General features: G+C 36.2%; 2 protein-coding genes across 2 annotated transcripts in view; one reads left to right on the forward strand and one right to left on the reverse strand.

Moving 5' to 3' along the window:
- Positions 1-20,306, reverse strand: part of tfpia (tissue factor pathway inhibitor a) — a 1,059,262-nt gene that overhangs the window by 112,084 nt on the left and 926,872 nt on the right. The window lies entirely within an intron of this gene.
- Positions 2,243-15,414, forward strand: stat1b (signal transducer and activator of transcription 1b). Its single transcript, XM_079821749.1, has 23 exons — positions 2,243-2,353; positions 2,919-3,046; positions 3,155-3,299; positions 3,387-3,482; positions 3,567-3,656; positions 3,779-3,857; positions 3,969-4,063; positions 4,160-4,311; positions 6,529-6,687; positions 6,853-6,945; positions 7,087-7,146; positions 7,231-7,260; positions 7,637-7,727; positions 7,832-7,867; positions 7,939-8,022; positions 8,109-8,207; positions 8,297-8,432; positions 8,534-8,589; positions 10,350-10,444; positions 11,001-11,140; positions 11,247-11,435; positions 14,456-14,528; positions 14,628-15,414. The coding sequence occupies exons 2-23, from the start codon at positions 2,919-2,921 to the stop codon at positions 14,653-14,655; spliced, it is 2,154 nt and encodes a 717-aa protein (XP_079677875.1). The 5' UTR covers positions 2,243-2,353; the 3' UTR covers positions 14,656-15,414.

Here is a 20,306-nt window from a genome sequence, read left to right on the forward strand (position 1 = left end):
CATAATATATTGGATAAACTATTAAACTCACACTTACAAGATAAAAATCATATTAGTTTTTGTTTATCTCAATATCACAATTAAGTGAACATATGAGCTAATTTTAAGCAGTTTCACTACTGTGGAGCCAATGTTGTTTTGTTGGCTATTTATTAATCCAGGTGTATTTTTAACTGGTATAGGTATTTCCTATATCCTCAATTTCACTTTTTATCCTGTTTAACTAACAAAAAACAGCAACCTGTTAAGAAAACCCTTGTTATTCTATTACAAATGTAGCCAAGGGCTTTCTTAGCTTAAAGGGTTAGTTCACCCAAAAATGAAAATTCTGTCATTAATCACTCACCCTCATGTCGTTCAAAACCCGTAAGACCTTCGTTCATCTTCGGAACACAAATGAAGGTATTTTTGATGAAATCCGAGAGCTCTCTGACACCTCCATAGACAACAATTTAATTAACACTTTCAAGGCCCAGAAAGGTGTAAACAGTGCAGCACTTCCGAGTGAGTTCTACAGCAGAACGGCGGCTCACCATTGGCTAGCACGCATGCGCTGTGGTGCTCACGTGAACAGCATCGACCAATGGAAAGCCGGCGTTCTGACGTAGCGCTTCAAAAGCGCAGCACTGTATTTACTAGGTCAACAGTGTAGGAGACTGGCACAGATGAGAAGAGATTGTTGAATAAAGTTGTTATTTTGGGGGGGTTTGCGCACAAAAAGTATTCTCGTCGCTTCATAAAATTTAAGGTTGAACCACTGTAGTCACATGCACTATTTTACCTATGTCTTTCCTACATTTCTGGGCCTTAACGACATGAGGGCGAGTAATTAATGAAAGAATTTTCATTTTTGGGTAAACTAACCCTTTAAGGCATTTGTTGCAACCTGAATGGATGACATCCTCCAGAAAGTGACATCATTTTGGTCGGGAAATGCATACAATCAATAAGTATTTTGCAAAGGACTTGTGATATTAGTTAGTTGGTTTGTTTCACTCCAATGTTCCTTCCTGTTTGATAAAATTACAGAAATTGTAATGTTATCATCTTGATCAAAGCATTCAAACTCTTTATAGAACTATCGTAATGATGAGTTTTGTTTCTGTGACAATCCAGACACTATATGCAGTACATTTTCATATCCCTGTCATGTCTTAATATATTGGATAAACTATTAAACTCAAACTTACAAGATAGAAAGGATATTAGTTTTTGATATCTCCATATCACAATTAAGTGAACATATGAGCTAATTTTAAACAGTTTCACTACTGTGGAGTCAATGTTGTATTGTTGGCTATTTATTATTCCAGGTGTATTCAAAGGACATAACTGGTATAGGTATCTCCTATATCCTCAATTTCACTTTTCACCCTGTTTAACTAACAAAAAACAGCAACCTGTGAAGAAAACCCTTATTATTCTATTATTAGTTCCTTGTGTTTCACTCTAAAATTGTCCTTCCTGTTTGATAAAATTACAGAAATTGTAATGATATCATCTTCCTCAAAGTATATTTTCATTCAAACTCGTTATAGAACTACTTAAATTACAGCACACCCATTGATTTATTCACCAACGTAGGCACAGGTATCACATAAGATCATTTTAAATGTAAGTGAAACAAATGTCTCATCTGTTCTCCATTTCTGCCTATTTAAAACAAAGCATATTTGTAAGCCAAGAGTTCTCCATAAAAAACATCCAGCGGCGTGTAGTAAACTCATAGGGAACTGACGCAAATCCTAGTTTCGTTTCTCAGGTTTATTCCTGCATTCAGTTCGTTTAGGTCTCGCTTTCTCGGAAAACGCGTGCTTGCCTGACGGCTGTGCCATGAGTTTCACAACCCCCTCACATCCAGACCGCAGCCTATCAGCATGAAAGACTGGTCCACGTGAGGTCAGTGATGGATCAGAAATGTCTTTTCCAAATCAAGGCTTTTTAGCTTATTATGAATGTTTTTTAAACTATGTATTTATCAATCAGTTCTAGTGTTTCGCTAAGTTTCCATTCTCTCAGCAGTTCCTATTCTGCATCAATGCGACAGTCAAGGGAGGGCTGCGCTTGACTAGAACAGCCATTCGCTAAGGGGGCGCGGTTTACTGTACGCACTAGAACATTATTGGTCGTCACCACTAGGATATTTACATATGGTAATTACAGCATTCCGATTGGCTTAAAATTACAATGTGGGCTGTAACCTGCGTGAGTATTTCACGTATTACCATTTTGGGTTAACTGAAGAGAATAAAAGTCTGAAGCAGAGAGTGAGACTGTTTAGTCTACGAGTATCTTGTCTACTTAGCCTGAGAAATACTACTTTTGTGCCTTGACCCAACTTCCATGTTTAAAGGTAATTTGATGTTATGTTATCTAAGGTTTTATCTGAGTTCGTTCTAGGACAAGGCTGAGGGAAAACTGAAGAATATAATGTTTGCTCTGTTATAAATACATACAGCTTAAAAACGAATGGATATTAATTGCATAGAATAGAAGCATGTAATTAGTCTCTAAAATTATATTTAGTTCTGCCTTTGACAGTTACACTTTAATCTCACTCATATGGATAGTTTAATCTCACTATTACAAGGATAGATATGGGTGTGAACGTCATCAAACCTTGATTATTTTGGTGATTTTAATGGATGAGCACAGCACTAAAACTCTAATATTATTTGTTTATTAATCTTTTTTAAATGAAAATAATACATTTGTATGTATTTTTTTATAAAAGTCTAATTTATTATTAAATATTATTACATTTGTGCATTTTTAAAAACAAATTATTATTATTGTTATTGGCTCAATGCCTAATGTTAACATAATTGCGCTTAAAACAAGGTATAGGTGACAAACGTCAACACAGACAGGATGTAGTATGTAAACGCTCATAATGGGTTGCGTTTTTATGTTTGCAGATGACACTCTGGAACCAGCTGCAGCTGCTGGACTCTCTGTATTTGGAGCAAGTGGACCAGCTTTACGACGAGGCTTTCCCCATGGAGATCCGACAGTATCTCAGTCAGTGGATTGAGAGTCATGACTGGTGAGATTTGTTGTCATTTCATTTCATTTTTTGATATTTCAATTGATGCAGTTGCATCTTGAATAGCTGCAGATCATCACATCTTTGACACATTATTATTGGTTGCAGGGAATCCATTGCAAATAATGTTTCCTTGGCCACCCTGCGCTTCCATGAGCTCCTCAACCAACTGGATGAGCACTACAGCCGTCTCAACCTGGGAAACAACTTCCTCTTACAGCATAATATACGCAAAATTAAGCGTAACGTACAGGTGCAAAAAATTTGATGTTTTTTTTTATACAAGATTACATTCTAAAATGAAATAGCTCAGCTAATGGAATTAATCGTCTCCCATTAGGAGCATTTCCAGGAGGATCCTGTTCACATGGCTATGATCATAGCAAGCACTCTAACTGAAGAGAGAAAGATACTGGAAACTGCACTTAGTACACAAGTAAGCCAAGTTTTTAGTCTTGCATCACAGCTGTCATTTCAAACCTGCGCTTGTTTTTTCATTTCTTTATAATTTTGTTTTTAGGGTAGCGGTAACTCATCACAGGGGAATTTCATGATGGAGCAACACAATGAGTTGGGCAATAAAATCAACAATTTGAAGACAAGAGTGCAGGTAAAGCATCTCAGCGAAAAATGATTTTGGAGCTGATATTGAATCTTTTTAAATGAACCACATTCCTGAAAACCTATTTCTAGAAGTGTGACTACAGTTTCACGAACCGTCTTTGCCTCTAGGAAATAGAACAGGACATCCAGGTTTTGGAGGATGTACAAGATGAGTATGACTTCAAGAGAAAGACCTTGCAGAGTCGAGGTAACAGATACATTTTAAGCATTTCGCTCTGCCTATCAATGTTCAATTTCACAGATGTGTTTGACTCTGAATAAACATAAATCATATAGATTTTTGTTTTTATATTTTCAGTGGAAGGTGAAACGAGTGACCAGATAAAAAAAGAGATCCAGCTGGAGGAAATGGCAATTCGACAAATGTTTATGGGGCTAAACATGAAAAGAGAGGTAGGTATAGATTATGGTAAATGCGCCTGCATGCTTATTTATATTTAAGCTTGAGTTCACATCTATAGGAATGTGTTACTTCATATATGTGTGCAGGTGGTGATAAAGGAAATCGCTAATGTACTGACTCTAGCAGAGCAGATCCAGCTCACACTCATATCAGATGAGTTACCCGAGTGGAAGAGGCGACAGCAGATGGCTTGCATCGGTGGTCCGCCCAATGCGTGTCTGGACCAGCTGCAGAGCTGGTGAGAACCTCTAGCAGGCGCTGCAAATGATCTGTATTGCACGCTGGAAACCAATTAATGGGTGTTTCTCAAACGGAAGGCTGCGTCCTAGTATCTCGCCTGCCACCCACGTCATCAAGCGCCACTGAAGGCCGTCTCAATTTGAAGGATCTTTGGAAGGCTGCCTTTGTTTCGCATCCTTCATTCAGCTCATTTTCAAGGATGCATCAAGTGTATTCTTCGCGTCCTTAAATCACTCACAATCCTTTGCACACATTCCAATTCACGAAAAAGAACTGATGATATAAACGAGTCGGCACTGAGTTCATTATGAAATGTGAGGCAAAAATAATGTTTTCGGAGATGAAGGCATATAACATATAACACTGATTATCTCTTCTTCACGGCATCTGTTAGTGGGTGGGATGTATTAGGCAGCAAGTGAACATTTTGTCCTCAAAGTTGATGTGTTAGAAGCAGAAGAAATGGGCAAGCGTAAAGATTTGAGCGAGTTTGACTGGGTCAGAGCATCTCCAAAACTGCAGCTCTTGTGGGGTGTTCCCGGTCTGCAGTGGTCAGTATCTATCAAAAGTGGTCCAAGGAAGGAACAGTGGTGAACCGGCGACAGGGTCATGGGCGGCCATGGTTCATTGATGCACGTGGGGAGCGAAGGCTGGGCTGTGTGGTCTGATCAAACAGACGAGCTACCGTAGCTCAAAATGCTCAAGAAGTTAATGCTGGTTCTGATAGAGAGGTGTCAGAATACACAGTGAATACACAGAATACATCGCAGCTTGCGTATGGGGCTGCATAGCCAAAGACCAGTCAGGGTGCCCATGCTGACCCCTGCCCACCACCGAATTCTAATGTTTAATGCTGACTCAAGCCTCCGAAGGACTGGACTAGGAAGGACACAGCCTCACTAGGATGCAGCCTTCCGTTGACGATTTATTAACCACCTAAAGTCCAGGGTCCGGAATGACATCATCATGTATATACTTTAAATTTTAAATGTCTGTGGAGGAGCTCTGACCTCATGTGGTAGCATTTGAAAGCTTAGAGTCTCTACTTTCTGTGACATGCATCACTTTGACATTTGTTTTACACAAAGTAACTTACTTACACTAAATTACTCTGGTACCATTTCCGTATGGATTTGCCCTACCCAAATTGAAAAGCTTCCTATACCCACATACCTAAATACACAATTTTGGTGTCATTTTACAGGAAACCATTTGAAGTTACATAAACCACTGCTAAAAGTGATAAACATGTAAGTATATGTTGTCTGAGCTGTAATACCCCCCCCCCCCCCCCCCCCCCCCCCCCCCCCCCCCAAAAAAAAGAGACGCTTTTGGATTTTTTTGGTTATATATTCATTTTTGAAAGTGTGTAACTCAGGCCCTGTGTGCTCTAGCGCCCTGCAGACAGTTTGGGCTGTTTCCACTATATTCCAAAAAAGACTGTTATGTGAAAGTTAAGGGTCCTCCCTTCAGATCCATTTGTATAAATCTTGCATACAACATGATACAGACAAAAATATTTTTTCCACTATTTTCTGGAATATAGTGGAAACAGCGGAGTTACACACTTTCAACACTGAATTTATAAGAAAAAAAAATGTAAAAAGCGTCTCTAAAGCATCGCATTATTACAGCTCAGACAACATATACTTACATGTTTATCACTTTTAGCAGTGGTTTATGAAACTTCAAAGGGTTTCCTGTAAAATAATACATTCAAAGGTCTGGAATTTAGACCACTGTATGTGGGTATGGGAAGCTTTTCAAATTGGGTAGGCCAAATCCAGACGGAAATCCCAAAAATGGTCCCAGACTTTAAGAGGTTAAAGTGGGCTTGAAACAGAAGTTGCGATAATCTTTACTTCCTTGTTATGATGTATATCTGAGTGAAACGGCTTCTCGAACAAGAACAAATGTAGGATGGGACTTAATTTCAGGAATTGATTGGATAGTTGTCGTTAGCTATTGTTGTGATGTCATTGAAAGAGGAAGAGGGAGTTATTTTGATTAAAGATTACGAGGGTTTATCAATTTTTATTTTATGGTGACTTTTAAGATTTTCTATTTGATAAATAAATACATTTTATTATCAAATAACTACCATTATTTAATTCGAAAGAAAGTCCTTGAAATGACCTTTTGTTTGTTTTGTTGCTGTCCTTGGTACTGATGTATTATTTTTGTGTAATTAGCTACTGCATGAATTGTGCTGCAGGTTCACAGTGGTGGCAGAGAGTCTACAGCAGATCCGTCAGCAGCTGAAGAAAGTTCAGGAACTGGTGCAGAAGTTCACCTACAACAACGACCCCCTCACTCTGAGCAAGAGCCAGCTGGATGAACAGGCCACTTCACTCTTCAAAAACCTTATATTAAAGTGAGACACAACACCTTAACTATTCTTCCCCCGTCTTTATATGCGGAGCACAAGCTGTAGAAAGAGAAACAGCTGGTGACTGAAGGTTCACACGGAAACCTTTACGTCACTTCTGAAAGATTATAGTGTTGAACAGGATGACAGCGGTTGTGACGTGTCTTTCAGTTCTCTTGTGGTGGAGAGACAACCGTGCATGCCCACACATCCTCAGAGACCCTTGGTGATAAAGACAGGAGTTCAGTTCACAGTCAAAATAAGGTTGGGGTTTTTTTGAAGTTACCGCCACTGACGCTGTTTCGTCACTCAATTTAATGATGCTAAATGTTTGAGAAAAGCCTTCAATTTCAGTGATGTTGGTGTGTAGCCAATATCCAATCTAATATGCTGTATGCTTTGTAGATCACTAGTCAAACTCCCTGAACTGAACTGTCAACTCAAAGTAAAAGTCTCTATTGACAAGTAAGTATTATCTATCTATCCATCTATCCGTATTTCTGTCTGTCACCTGTGTATTCATACAGTATTTTTGTTTTTCTCCTGTAGAGATTTAACAGATAGTGACACAATAAAAGGGTATGTAACATATTATATAGAAACCCAGAGTTCAAATGTGATTTATTACTATAATTTGATGCTTTGAATGTGCCAATGTATTTAGATAATATGGCAAGCAGAGGTTAGCAAACATTTAATAGTGGCCCACACAACAACCACAAAAGCTTCTGCAACCCACATTTGAACAAGACTGCAATCCTGCAACTATATTACTATACTGTACAGTAATACAGTAATCAATATAATAATACTAGATATAATAAGCCTGAAATACACTATGACAAACTGTAAAACATTTTTTTAATAAAAGATTTTAATGTCTCACCATTAGCATTTTTTTAACACATGCCTCCAAAGCTCAAACAATCCAATTGTCTGTTTTCTATTGTCCTAGATGTAGGAAATTCAACATTTTAGGGACAACTTCTAAAGTTATCAACTTAGAGGAATCCAATGGATGTCTAGCAGCTGAATTTCGCCATTTGGTATGTTGTGGGGGAAAAAACAACAAACAGATAAGACATTATTGCACACCATAAATGCATGATAATGACTGAAAACTTATTGTTGCACTCTTTCCTCCCCACAGCAATTAAAGGAAATGAAATGTAACAGAACCAATGAGGTAGGCCAAAATACACACACAATGAAATGAAAATAAATCGAATCGCTGATGCTTTTTCTCTTTTATCACAGACTCCTCTCATCATTTCTGAGGAGCTGCACTTACTTAAATTTGAAACTCAACTCATGCAACCAGAATTATGCGTTGATTTATCGGTAAAGTACTCTGATATATAGTTACAATACCAACTGTTGATCAGACCAGTAATTCTGACCCGACCTGTTTTATTTTGATTAAACAGATCATATCACTTCCTATTGTGGTAATCTCCCACGTGAATCAGTTACCTAGTGCCTGGGGTTCCATCTTATGGTACAACATGCTCTGCAGCGAACCCCACGTATGGCCGTTTCCCATCATCAGTGTTTTTATCCTCTACCGATGCTTCCATTCTGACTCTCACTGTCCATCTCTCGCTCTCTGTCTCAGAATCTGACGTTCTTCTTGAATTCGCCACCAGTGAAATGGGAGCAGCTTTCGAAGGTCATAAGCTGGCAGTTTTCTTCTGTCACTAAACGAGCGCTGAACTTTGAGCAGCTGAGTTCGCTGGCCGACAAACTTCTTGGTGAGTTTATTTGTACTTTCTTTTACCTCTTGAAATGGGACAGAGTAGTTCATAGTTAAATAGATAGCACACTTTTTTTCTGATTTCATATTTGTTTTCAGGTCATGAAGCCCAAGGTGACCCTGAGGGTCTCATTAACTGGAATACATTTTGTAAGGTGGGTTTATGTAACGATTGAAACAAAGACAGGAAAGTTGCTTTCGTTTCTTTAACCAGCCTCGCTTTTGTATGTTCCTCTGCTGTCACCATGTGATTTACTGATAAAACAAAACTTAGAGACAAAACAGAGACTGTGGAAGAACCTGATACCAAATACAACACCTGGGCTTTTAGAACTCAACACTAACTATATATATATATATATATAGTGCTGTATATATCGATTAATCACTATTTAAAGTTTGTGTTTATATAATATATGTGTGTGTATGTATATTATTATATATATTATATACATTGTGTGTGTATGTATAAATATAATAATAATTAAAAATATATATACACACACATAACATTTATATTAGATGCAATTAATAAATTTGACAGCACTAATATATATATATATATATATATATATATATATATATATATATATATATATATATATATATATATATATATATATATATATATATATATATATATATATATATATATATATATATATATATATATATACACGTGTGTGTGTGTGTGTGTGTGTGTATGCGCGTGTATATATACATACAAACACACATGCACGCACACAAACACACATATATATATATATTAGTGTTGTCAAATTGATTAATTGCATCTAACATAAAAGTTTATGTTTACATAATATATGTTTAAAATAATTTATAATTTAAAATAACTTTTTTCTATGTGAATATATTTTAAAATGCAATTTATTTCTGTGATTCAAAGCTGAATTTTCAGCATCATTACTCCAGTCTGTCACATGATCCTTCATAAATCATTCTAATATGCCGATTTGCTGCTCAAGAAACAGTTATCATTATTATCAATGTTGAAAACAGTTGTGTAAAAATTTTTTTCAGGATTATTTAATGAATAGAAAGTTCAAAAGAACAGCATTTATCTGAAATATAAAGCTTTTGCAACATTATAAATGTCTATACTGTCACTTGATCAATTTAATGCATACTTGCAGAATAAATGTATTAATTTCTTAAGCCCCCCCCCCAAAAAAAAATTCTTACCGACCCAAAACATTTTAACAGTAGTACAAGCTTTCTATTTCAGATAAATACTGTTCTTTTGAACTTTCTATTCATCAAATAATCCTAAAAAAATGTTTTACACAACTGCTTTCAACATTGATAATAATCATAAATGTTTCTTGAGCACCAAATCATCGTATTAGAATGATTTCTGAAGGATCATGGAGTAATAATGCTCAAAATTCAGCTTTGCATCACAGAAATAAATTACATTTTAAAATATATTCAAATAGATAACAGTTATTTAACAATATTACAGCTTTTTTTAAATAACATAAATGCAGCCTTGGTGAGCAGAAGAGACTTCTTTAAAAATCTTACCGTTCTCAAACTTTTGACCGGTAGTGTATATATATATTTATGTGTGTGTGTGTGTGTGTATATAGAGTATATACACACAGACGTGTATATATAATTTATATATATATATATATATATATAATATGTATAAATATAATAATATATATACACACACAGATATATTATGTAAACACAAACTTTTATGTTAGATGCAATTAATTCATTTGACAGTTTATAATTTATAATTTTTAATTTTTAAAACAATGGGCAATAAAAATATTGCAATAAATGTGCAATAAAAATAGCCAAGGCAATGCCATAGCCACTTGTTTTATCAATTAATCAAATGGAGGTAGTATAAATTAAATCATAGAATAAACTGTGTTTTCAGATGTCTCCTAATGAGAGGGGTGTACCGTTCTGGCTGTGGATGGATGGAATTCTGGACCTTATTAAAAAACACCTGCTCAACATCTGGAACGATGGGTAAGATCATTACAGACTCAGGAACAAATACTGTACCAAATAGGGCTTGTGTGTGTATACATAGCTATATATTAGAATCTGTTCCATTTTAGATGAGCACAATCAGCCAATGTGTTTATTGTATTATTTTAATTCCTATTCTAATTTCAGTTTGAGATGAATAAAGTTAAAGTCAACATGAAATCAACATTCTTAATATATCTTTCTGACTCAACAGTCTGCGTTCTACCAAAGAAAACAAAGTGCTTATCTTTGTAATGAAAATATAACATCTTGCTCTGCCTCTGCTTGCTCCATTCCGATATACAGAATAACTTTTCACTATTCGAACAATTCCCAGTGGATCAAATCTAATCAAATGCCTTTTGAGTATCCTGTTTCACACATACATATCTAAGATGCTGTTTCATGTAAACTTTAACCAGTCAAAATCTCTAGCTGTATTCCAATTTATATACTGCCATAAAATCATGAACATTGACATTTATGTGACATTTTTATTCAATGGCACAAGCTGTTATATACATTTGATTGAATTTCTCATAATAATATACAGGCATATTATTGGGTTTCTGAGTAAAGAGCAAGAGAAGGCTTTGTTGAGAGACAAACCCCCAGGCACTTTCCTTCTGCGCTTCAGTGAAACCTGTCGGGAAGGAGGAATCACCATCACATGGGTGGAATATTCACAGGATGGTGTGTGTTGGTTATTTTATACAAATACGTTTTTAAAGAAAAATAGTATCCGTCTGGCAGTCTTTTACTGTACGTGAATGAGTATTAACATGTGCGTTAATTATAGGCAATCCTAAGATGCATTCGGTGAAGCCCTACACTAAATCAGATCTGGCGACCATCTCCTTGCCTAACGTCATCCGTGACTACACCCTCACTGCTTCAAAGAAGGTTCCAGTGAATCCCCTCATCTACCTTTACCCAGACATCCCAAAAGATGAAGCTTTTGGTCGCTACTACAGCAGCTCTTCTGATGGTAGATACACCGTTCGTTCGTTCGTTCGTTCGTTCATTCATTCATTGAGTAAAAAGAGGGTAAGAAATGAGTGTAAAACTGAAACGACAGCTCTGCAAAGCCACAATGTCTTAGTAGATCCTGTGGCCAAGATTGTGAAGACTTTTGTTAATCTTCATAACGCAAATTAAGATATTTTAATGAAACCTGAGGGATTTCTGTCCCTCCATTGAAAATCTGTTCACCCAAAACTCTAGACAGTGAACAATGTTTACAGCATTCAAGTTTGCAAATCTCTTAGATGTGTGTTCAGAAGAGAAATTAAAGTCTTATGGATTTGGAATGACATGGAGTTGAGTAAATGATGACAGAATTTTCTTTTTTGGGTGAACTAACCAATTAAAGGTCCCATGGCATGGAAGGTGTTTACAGAGGTGTACTTATATTGTTAGTATGGTTTTTACATAAAAAAAAATAAAAATAATTCTATACTGATATTAGCCCTCTGGCTTGAATGCTCTGTTTGATGAGGCGTGTCTGCTGTGAGACTTCAGTGAAAACGCCCACTTTTGTGATTGACTGACATCTTTGCATTTGAAATGAGTATTAGATTATGTGGCGGAGGGGGCGTGGTTTAGCGAGGTACCGTCTGATGACTCTGCAAGCACTGCCAGAGAGAGAGAGGTGGACTGGGCACTCATGGACCAGAGAGACGGAGAGCTGGGGATAGATAGCAGAGAAAGTTGTATTGTACCGAGTTGTTGAGAGCGTGAGTTTATTTTTGTTTGTACCTGAGTCACGCGACCATGCTTTCTTCCTCCTTATTCTACGAACTTTGTAACACGTGGAACCCCTCTAAACCCACTAAACTACGTTTTTTTACCATCACAGCCGTCGAGATGAACGAATCGTCAAAGTGTTGATTATAGCATTATTTTTAGATCTTTTACCATCACATGAAAAGCTGCAGTGATTAGCAGTCTGTTGATCGCGTGAATGCAGTGATCTCGTCATTGCAACGTTATTTCTCTCACAAAATGCTTTCACCACAACTAACAGCAAACACGATATCGATATATGAATACAGTAAGAGCTTTGTTGTTCAGCATAACAGTGTCATTCGTTATAACGGCAGTTTGGGCAAGTGTGCAGATACACTCGCGGACGTGTGATTGACAGATCCGAACATTATGAAGAGAGTGTTCTTTGATCGCTAATCTAGCGTCTAATCAAAATTGAAATAACAGATTTGTTTAATGCTACTAACAGAAACGATGTGAAGTTGATCGTTTTAGTCACTGGCTTGATTCACTGATGCATTACGCTTAGGGCATCAAGGCGGCCAGCGGCGGGACGGACAGTATTAAGAAAGAAAGTCTGCGTAAACTTGAATGATTAGCTACACATCAGAAATCACTGATCACAGATCAGGCATTAATGAACACTGTTACTCACTGTTTGTGGCGGTGCTGTCGAATCCATATGGTAAAAGTCTGTTTGTAAAGCCTGTGCTGACGTCGCGACTGATAATCGGAATCCATTTTCTCCAAATTCTCTGGGCGGGCTAGGCAGAGGAAGGGGAGGTAACGGTTCCCCGTATGACGGCATACAGGGAAGATTCCAGATCGGCTCGTCTGAGCTCTCATTTTCTGGAGACCCAGAACTCAGTTTACACCTATCGAAATTTCTAGCCACTTGGGGACCATATACAGGCTAGGGGAACTCATATTAATGTTAAAAAAACCTCAGAAAACAAAAATGTCATGCCATGGGACCTTTAATATATTATAGCACATATAGTGTCCCCAAATATATAGTCACACTTAAAGATGTATAAATCTCATTGCATTAAGAAACAAAATGTTGAATCAAGTGCCATTTATTTTAATGAAAGAGAGCACAAGCATTTTTTCAAGCAAAATGATTGACTAATAAAAATGTGTTAGGAAACAGAAAAGAAAACAGATGTTAGTGGAACTGTGTTCAAAAACTTTTTAGGGCCACTGTATATTAGAGACCATGGGTCCGTTCTTCGTACCTCGCTTAATACATCTGAGATGATTTGACAGATCCCAGATCTTCTAATCGTGATTACTGATCTCTGGATAATTTGGTTCTTCAAACGAATTTGTGGATTGGATTAAAATATCTGGATTAAATTGTCTAAGATTACTGCGCTTTCTTTTGTTCCCTGAAGAGGGCAGATGCATCGATACTCGATCAGCAATACAACGATTGGCTGGCGGCAAGACAGCAATGTAACAAAGACATTATGCAGTAATAAAAAAGTATTATTGTGCTGGTTAATAATAAAAAAAGACAAAATTTCTGGACCTTTATAAAGAAGTCAAACCAACATAAAAGTTATAATAGATAAATGTGCAGGTTTTTTTTTTTTTTTTTTACATGATTCCCATTTCATTATTTATATTCACGATTTTATAGTATTTGTACACCCTTTACATTTATTAAAATTTTGTTATTAGCAATTATTTTAATCTTTTTATTAAATTTGAAGCAGATTTGTTACGTGACAGTATTAACGTTTCTTAAGGGTCGAGATCAAGTTATCATCTGCATCTCTTGTGCCGCATCAAGACACTCCCATAATATCCGTCATCACTCAAATTAATGCACAGCATGTGTGTAATACTCCAATAAAATGATTAAAGTAATTATTCCATCACAAATAAATCTCTCAATCAAGTGGCGGTGTCTATAGTATCATACACAACATTATAATATTATTTTCAAATACATTTTGAAATTATTATTATTATTATTATTATAAAAAATTATTATTGCCCCAGGTTCAGTAATGAACTCTTGTAATAAAGTAGCAGTGGCTGGGACAGATTTTAAGTATCACCTCAAGATGTAATCTAATCCTGTTAACATGAAATAAGCTTCTCCTGAGCAGGTTTGATCTTATGGACATGTTGTTGAAATCCGGCTAACAGAGTTAGCGACATTCGAAGAACGGACCCCATGTCTGTGTTTTGTCAGTATCGACACACCTTACATGTTCTTTTGTCCATCAGATTCAGAAGAGATGGAGATAGACAAACCTGTCAAGCCATATTTAGACAGACACGCAATTTTTGTGTCAGAAAAGTAAGCAATTACTTTCCTTACTTTCTATTCTCTTTTTTATATAAATGTATATCTGTTTCTGAAAAACTATATTCACCTTTTATTTATCCATATTTTTAGCCCTGTTTCAAGACTCCAAAATTGTTAGAGCACATCAAGGCAATGCTGATTTGAGGAACATTTCTCCACCGATGGATTTTATATTTTATTTGATCCAAAATGTATATTTTTTTCTTTTGGGGGGGGGATGATCCTGTTTATAGAAGTACTGCATCTGAACAGATAACTATAATGAACGATGGAAACAAACCCAAGTGAATGATCTTTTCACAGATCTTCTCTCTGCTATATTAGACATACTACATTTCTTATGTGAAAAAATGGAGCCATTTTTCTTTACTCAAATTACAGAATGCAGTTACAGTTAAAACAGTGGAATTCTATTTCTTTTTGTTTGTTTTTTTGTTTTTTTTTATGTAAAAATGTGAACATTTGGTTAAGGAATTTGTATGCTGTCACTAAGAATGCATTTTAATAATTATATTTAGTGAGTCTGTGTACCAGTCTCCTTAAAAAATGCTAGATATTACCATAATGGATACACCCAAATACTCTGAAAATATGTTTCTGTCAAGACATTTGTTCGTGAAAAGGACATCCTCCTCTATCTTGTGAAGCACTTATTTATTTTTGCACATCAAAATATCTTAACTGTATATACCATTGCCTTAATTGCACAAACACACACACTGTTTTCAGTCAGGCACATACAGTCTAACAGAAATGAAAAACTGCTGTCATCAGATCCAGTCCATCATTTTGTGACCTAGTTTTGAATATTAGACAGTGTTACATAATGTGAAGTACTAATAAATATTATTAAATGCTTTATATTCATGTAGTTTACACGTTGTTGTTGTTGTTGTTGTTGTTGTTTCTGCAGCGGGTTCTCTTATTCATCCACCATCTTCTCTTAATGGAAATCTTAACAAAGCTTAAAGGAGAGGTTGATTATGATTTCACTTTTTTAACTTGAGTTAGTGTGTATTGTTGCTGTTTGAGCATAAACAACATTTTTACACAGATTTACAAAGTTCAAAGCAAAGGGATATATTTTTTATTTGAAAGAAATTGCTTTTTAAAGGTGTTGTAAGTAAGTTTTTCACTTTACTAAAGCATACAAATACCATAACATGCTTGCAGATACTGTATGTAGGAAACATGCTAAATTCACCTACTTTTAAATTTGCATTCCGTGTTGGAATGTCTTTTTTTGTTTTGGTTTGTGCGATACCGCACGCCCCCAGGGGGGTATTCCAGAAAGCAGGTTATGTGACATACCTGGGTATGTTTAAGGATAAGTAAGCGGAGGTAATTTTCAGGGTATGTAAGTAGCCATAGCAACTCACTCTCTGAACATAACCTCCAGAGCTTTCAGGGTTAGTTTGCTTAAGAGGTATTCGTTTTATATAATTAATATATTTATTAATATAACCAAATTTGTTTCAGTTATATAATATACAATATTATATATTAATTCTAAATAATTAGAATAAAAAAAATTATAACAAGGTAATGTTTAAATGTTAATTCATTTCAAATATATTTATTATTTATTTTATTGTCATCTCACACATGGATCTGCATTCAATTAATTAGCATTAAACAAACAATATAATCCTTATTCTCAGTGAATAAATATTACTTAATAAATGAAGACATTAAAAAAAATTATTGCATAACAAGTCAAGTCAACTTTATTTATATAGCGCTTTTTACAATGCAGATTGTTTCAAACAGAATTTTATTTGGCCGTACAGCCATTCCGGAGAAAACGGTGATGTCATCTAGCTCATTTCAAGTATCATACAGTGACAATGTGGGCATTAGATCAGTAATTTATTATATATGGTTAATTTAGTTTACTAATTAGTTTTATTAGGATATTTAGTTGAAAAATTTAGTGTCCCCAACTGAGCAAGCCAAGCCAAAGGCGACAGTGGCAAGGAAACCAAAACCCCAACAGGTGTCCTAATGGAGAAAAATAAACCTTAGGAGAAACCAGGCTCAAACGGGGTGCCAGTTCTCCTCTGGCCACTTAACAAACAGCGTATGATTATGATTATGACAACTTTACAGGTCAGAGGTCATAATAGATCGGAGTATTCGAAGGATCAGAGGCAACAGCCGGAGACGGGTTTATTGAGGATGATGTGTCGATTAAACAATTATTAAATAGGAATATTCAAACGATCGGAGTCATCACGCCGGAGACGGGTTTATTGAGGATGCCGTGTCGATGAGGCAATTTCAGGGGGAGTCTAATTGACACGGTCTCTGCTGACACTTCAAGGTCATGCGTTGGTCATGTCTAGGTGCAGGTCCACCATCTGAAGTGGATACGGCCTGGATCCGGCTGACTGCAGTAGACCTCGGGATAAAACAGAGAAACTAACATTAGCGTAGATGCCATTCTTCTGATGATGTCACGAGTACATCAGGTGTTATGGGAAGTGTTCCCGGTTCCGGCTGACCTAGTTGATGCAGCCTAACAATCATTTCATTGAAAAAGTGTTTTATGTGTATGCCATAGTAAAGGGATGTGTTTTAATCTAGATTTAAAATGACAGAGTGTCTCTGCTTCATGAACAATGCTAGGATGACTGTTCCAGAGTTCAGGTGCTAAATAGGAAAAGGATCGACCGCCTGCAGTTGATTTCGATATTCTCAGTATTATCAACTGGCACCAAATAACCACCAAATAGGTGGCGAACGATGTAAACAAAAGAAGAAGAGGAAGTACAATGGTGCGCTTTTTCTAAACGTCTGTTTTCTTATCATCGATTCATTACTCTGTTGAGGATGTCTTGTCTGTTCATGGTTAGCATACTCTGAGTTGTCAGAACTTACTCCCGGACTCGTTTTTGGAGCCAGCATACCTCGAGTAAGCAAGGTTTAGGTTAATCAATCGAGAGTTCAAGTTATATGTGACGGTAAGTTAACCTTCCTTTATGGAATACCCCCCAGTGGACCCAATAGTATTTCGACACCCCAGGGGGGTATTCCAGAAAGCAAGGTTAACTTGCCCTCACATATACCTTGAACTTGATTAACCCAAACCTTGCTTACTCAAGGTATGCTGGTTCCAAAAACGAATCCGGGAGTAATGCTGTCTTCACGTGCTATCGGAATTATCGTAAATACGAGTTTCGTAGGTAAAAATTGCACATGAACGGCCGCTGATGTCGGAAGTTCAGAATTAATTTTGATACCCAAATTCCCGAAATGGGTGTGCCATAAACTTAAAATATGGTGGCGGGGGGAACTATGCTGTGACAGGATTTAGTTTCCCCCCCAAAACAGCTAGATCATCTTGTCTTGTCATTAATGTAATTCACATATCCGAGTAATTATTTGAAGCGTATTGTATTGTTTATACACAGCAATTTTTTTTAAATAGCCTGCATTTGAACGAAATTACAGAATCAACAGAAAGCGGACTTCTGGATCTGAATCTGGATGGCACCGTAAATGTTTATATGGTTGTCAGTGCATGTGACACTACATATAATTTTGGTTTTAACAAGATTTACCCAATAAATAGGCAAGAATAAACATGGTTTCCTCCATGATTCCTGTTCATTCTGACAACAAAGCACTTGAATGCAACAAGCTCTTAATCTGGAGTGTCTCTCCAGGCTCAACTTGGAGCCTAATGGCACCTAAAATGATGAATTGGACACCCTACGGTCTCGTGGACTTAACGGACACGTGCACGCGGCAGCCATTGTAAGTCAAAAAGACAGAAAGGTCCCATGGACATCCCTGTGCTCCCCTCCAGACCGAGAGAGACGGACTTGATAATAGTGTAGTTTTCTCATTCAAACACTGCCGCCTGCTGCTTCTGCTACGGATTGCTTTTAGAGGGAAAAGCTGTCCATGCTGATCTAGGATCTATTTTCTTCGTAATAATAGCCTATTATTAGTGAAAACGAATTGGCAAAAGATCCAATACATATCTGTATTTGTGCTCGTCAAACGATTCAATATCTATGTGTTTTCGCTTCGTGAGTAATGTAGCCAATCACAGACATGTTTGTTGATTTCGTGAACTCAATGGCCAATCACAGGTGTTGAAGTTAGAATCTACTCACCTCTCGAGTTTTTGTCCAGTTCTGCACATGTGCAAATCCTCTCTAACAAAGTGTAGACATTATGTAAATAAGAGATTCATTGTGTAGTCATATAACGGAACTCTGTGAGATCGCGTTCATTAAATGAGTGACAGCTTTTAGTGATTATAAAGTGAGCGCTCTTTGCGCGCTGTCTAGGCGATATAAAATAATAATAATTAAAAGGCCTATAATATATTCAGAATTTGAATAAAACTTTTGTTTTCCATTCCTGACAAGCGGCCACATACACACTTCAATACATAGGCCCATCCGCATATAAATGCGGAATTCACTCTCGAAATTGTGATGACTGACAGTGATAAATGTTTTTATGTATCGAATTCAGGCTCATATAAATGTCAGGAAAACACGATTCCTGGCTGCATGTCAATAACCATGGATCACTAGATCTTTGGCACATTGTAAGGAACACTATATCGAGTCTATATTTTACTCGTGTTTTCACCTATTAACTCTTGCAGCAGCTCTTCTGCCACTCAGTCCCGGCTGTGGGGGCGCGTGCCTGGCGGGAAAGTGACGTCAATGCATACCCTCTATTGGAGCTGCTAACACAAGCCCTTGAAGCTCCACCCTCTTCTTGAAAGGGGGTCAGCAGCTCATTTGCATTTAAAGGGACACACAAAAACGGCACATTTTTGCTCACCCTCAAAAAGTGATATTTTTACCTTGTATAAAAATGGTCTATGGGGTATTTTGAGCTAAAACTTCACATACACACTCTGGGGACATCAAATACTTATTTTAAATATTGTAAAAAGGGGCATTAGAGATAAAGATAAAAGATAACGATAAAGTAAAGATAAAGTATACAAGTCTGAGGCAACTAGTGGCAGCAAACAGAACTGCAAAAGATGAATAATGATTGTTTCCAAACATGCCTCAAGGAGAATTTTTAATTCGTTGAGTAGTTATTATTATAATTCATTTATTATTTACTATTTTAATTATTGTTAAAGATTTGAATAATAATTTCCATTATCCATGAACCGAATATTCATTTTTAAATGCAACGCATTTTCATCTTATCGTTGAAACGATAATTACTTAACCCTCACAACGTGCCACAGGTAAATTTATAATGGTAAATTAGAAAAGGTTATATTGAACTATCAAGAAATCATAACAAATAGAATTCCATTTAAATATATATATAGATTATAAACCCAGATAAATCAGTCAGACTTGAGTACATTCAGTATCAGTTATTTTCTCCATTTATTTGATCAGTATCTTTGTCTAGGCTTGTAGAAGTAGTGGTTGCATTTTATTCTAAAACATGCATATCATGACTCTTAAACACTGACATAACTTCCTGGTACAGCGTAACAAAACCACGCAGCAACTACTTACAGGTACATTGCTTTGTTCTTTCCTCACAATACTGTACTACTGAAGATATATTTCATTTTATTTTGTGTAGCACAATATATATATATATATATATATATATATATATATATATATATATATATATATATATATATATATATATATATATATATATATATATATATATATATATATATATATATATATATATATATATATATATATATATATATATATATAGGCATACAGATATGGTATATATATTTCTCACATT

The sequence above is a fragment of the Gobio gobio genome (assembly GCF_949357685.1).
Source record: "Gobio gobio genome assembly, chromosome: 7".
NCBI lineage: Eukaryota > Metazoa > Chordata > Actinopteri > Cypriniformes > Gobionidae > Gobio > Gobio gobio.

Coding starts and splice junctions, on each gene's coding strand:
- stat1b (XM_079821749.1), top strand. CDS start 2,919: ATGACACTCTGGAACCAGCTGCAGCTGCTGGACTCTCTGTATTTGGAG. Junction 6,688..6,852: donor TTCAAAAACCTTATATTAAA/GTGAGACACAAC, acceptor CGTGTCTTTCAG/TTCTCTTGTGGTGGAGAGAC. Junction 8,590..10,349: donor ACTGGAATACATTTTGTAAG/GTGGGTTTATGT, acceptor CTGTGTTTTCAG/ATGTCTCCTAATGAGAGGGG.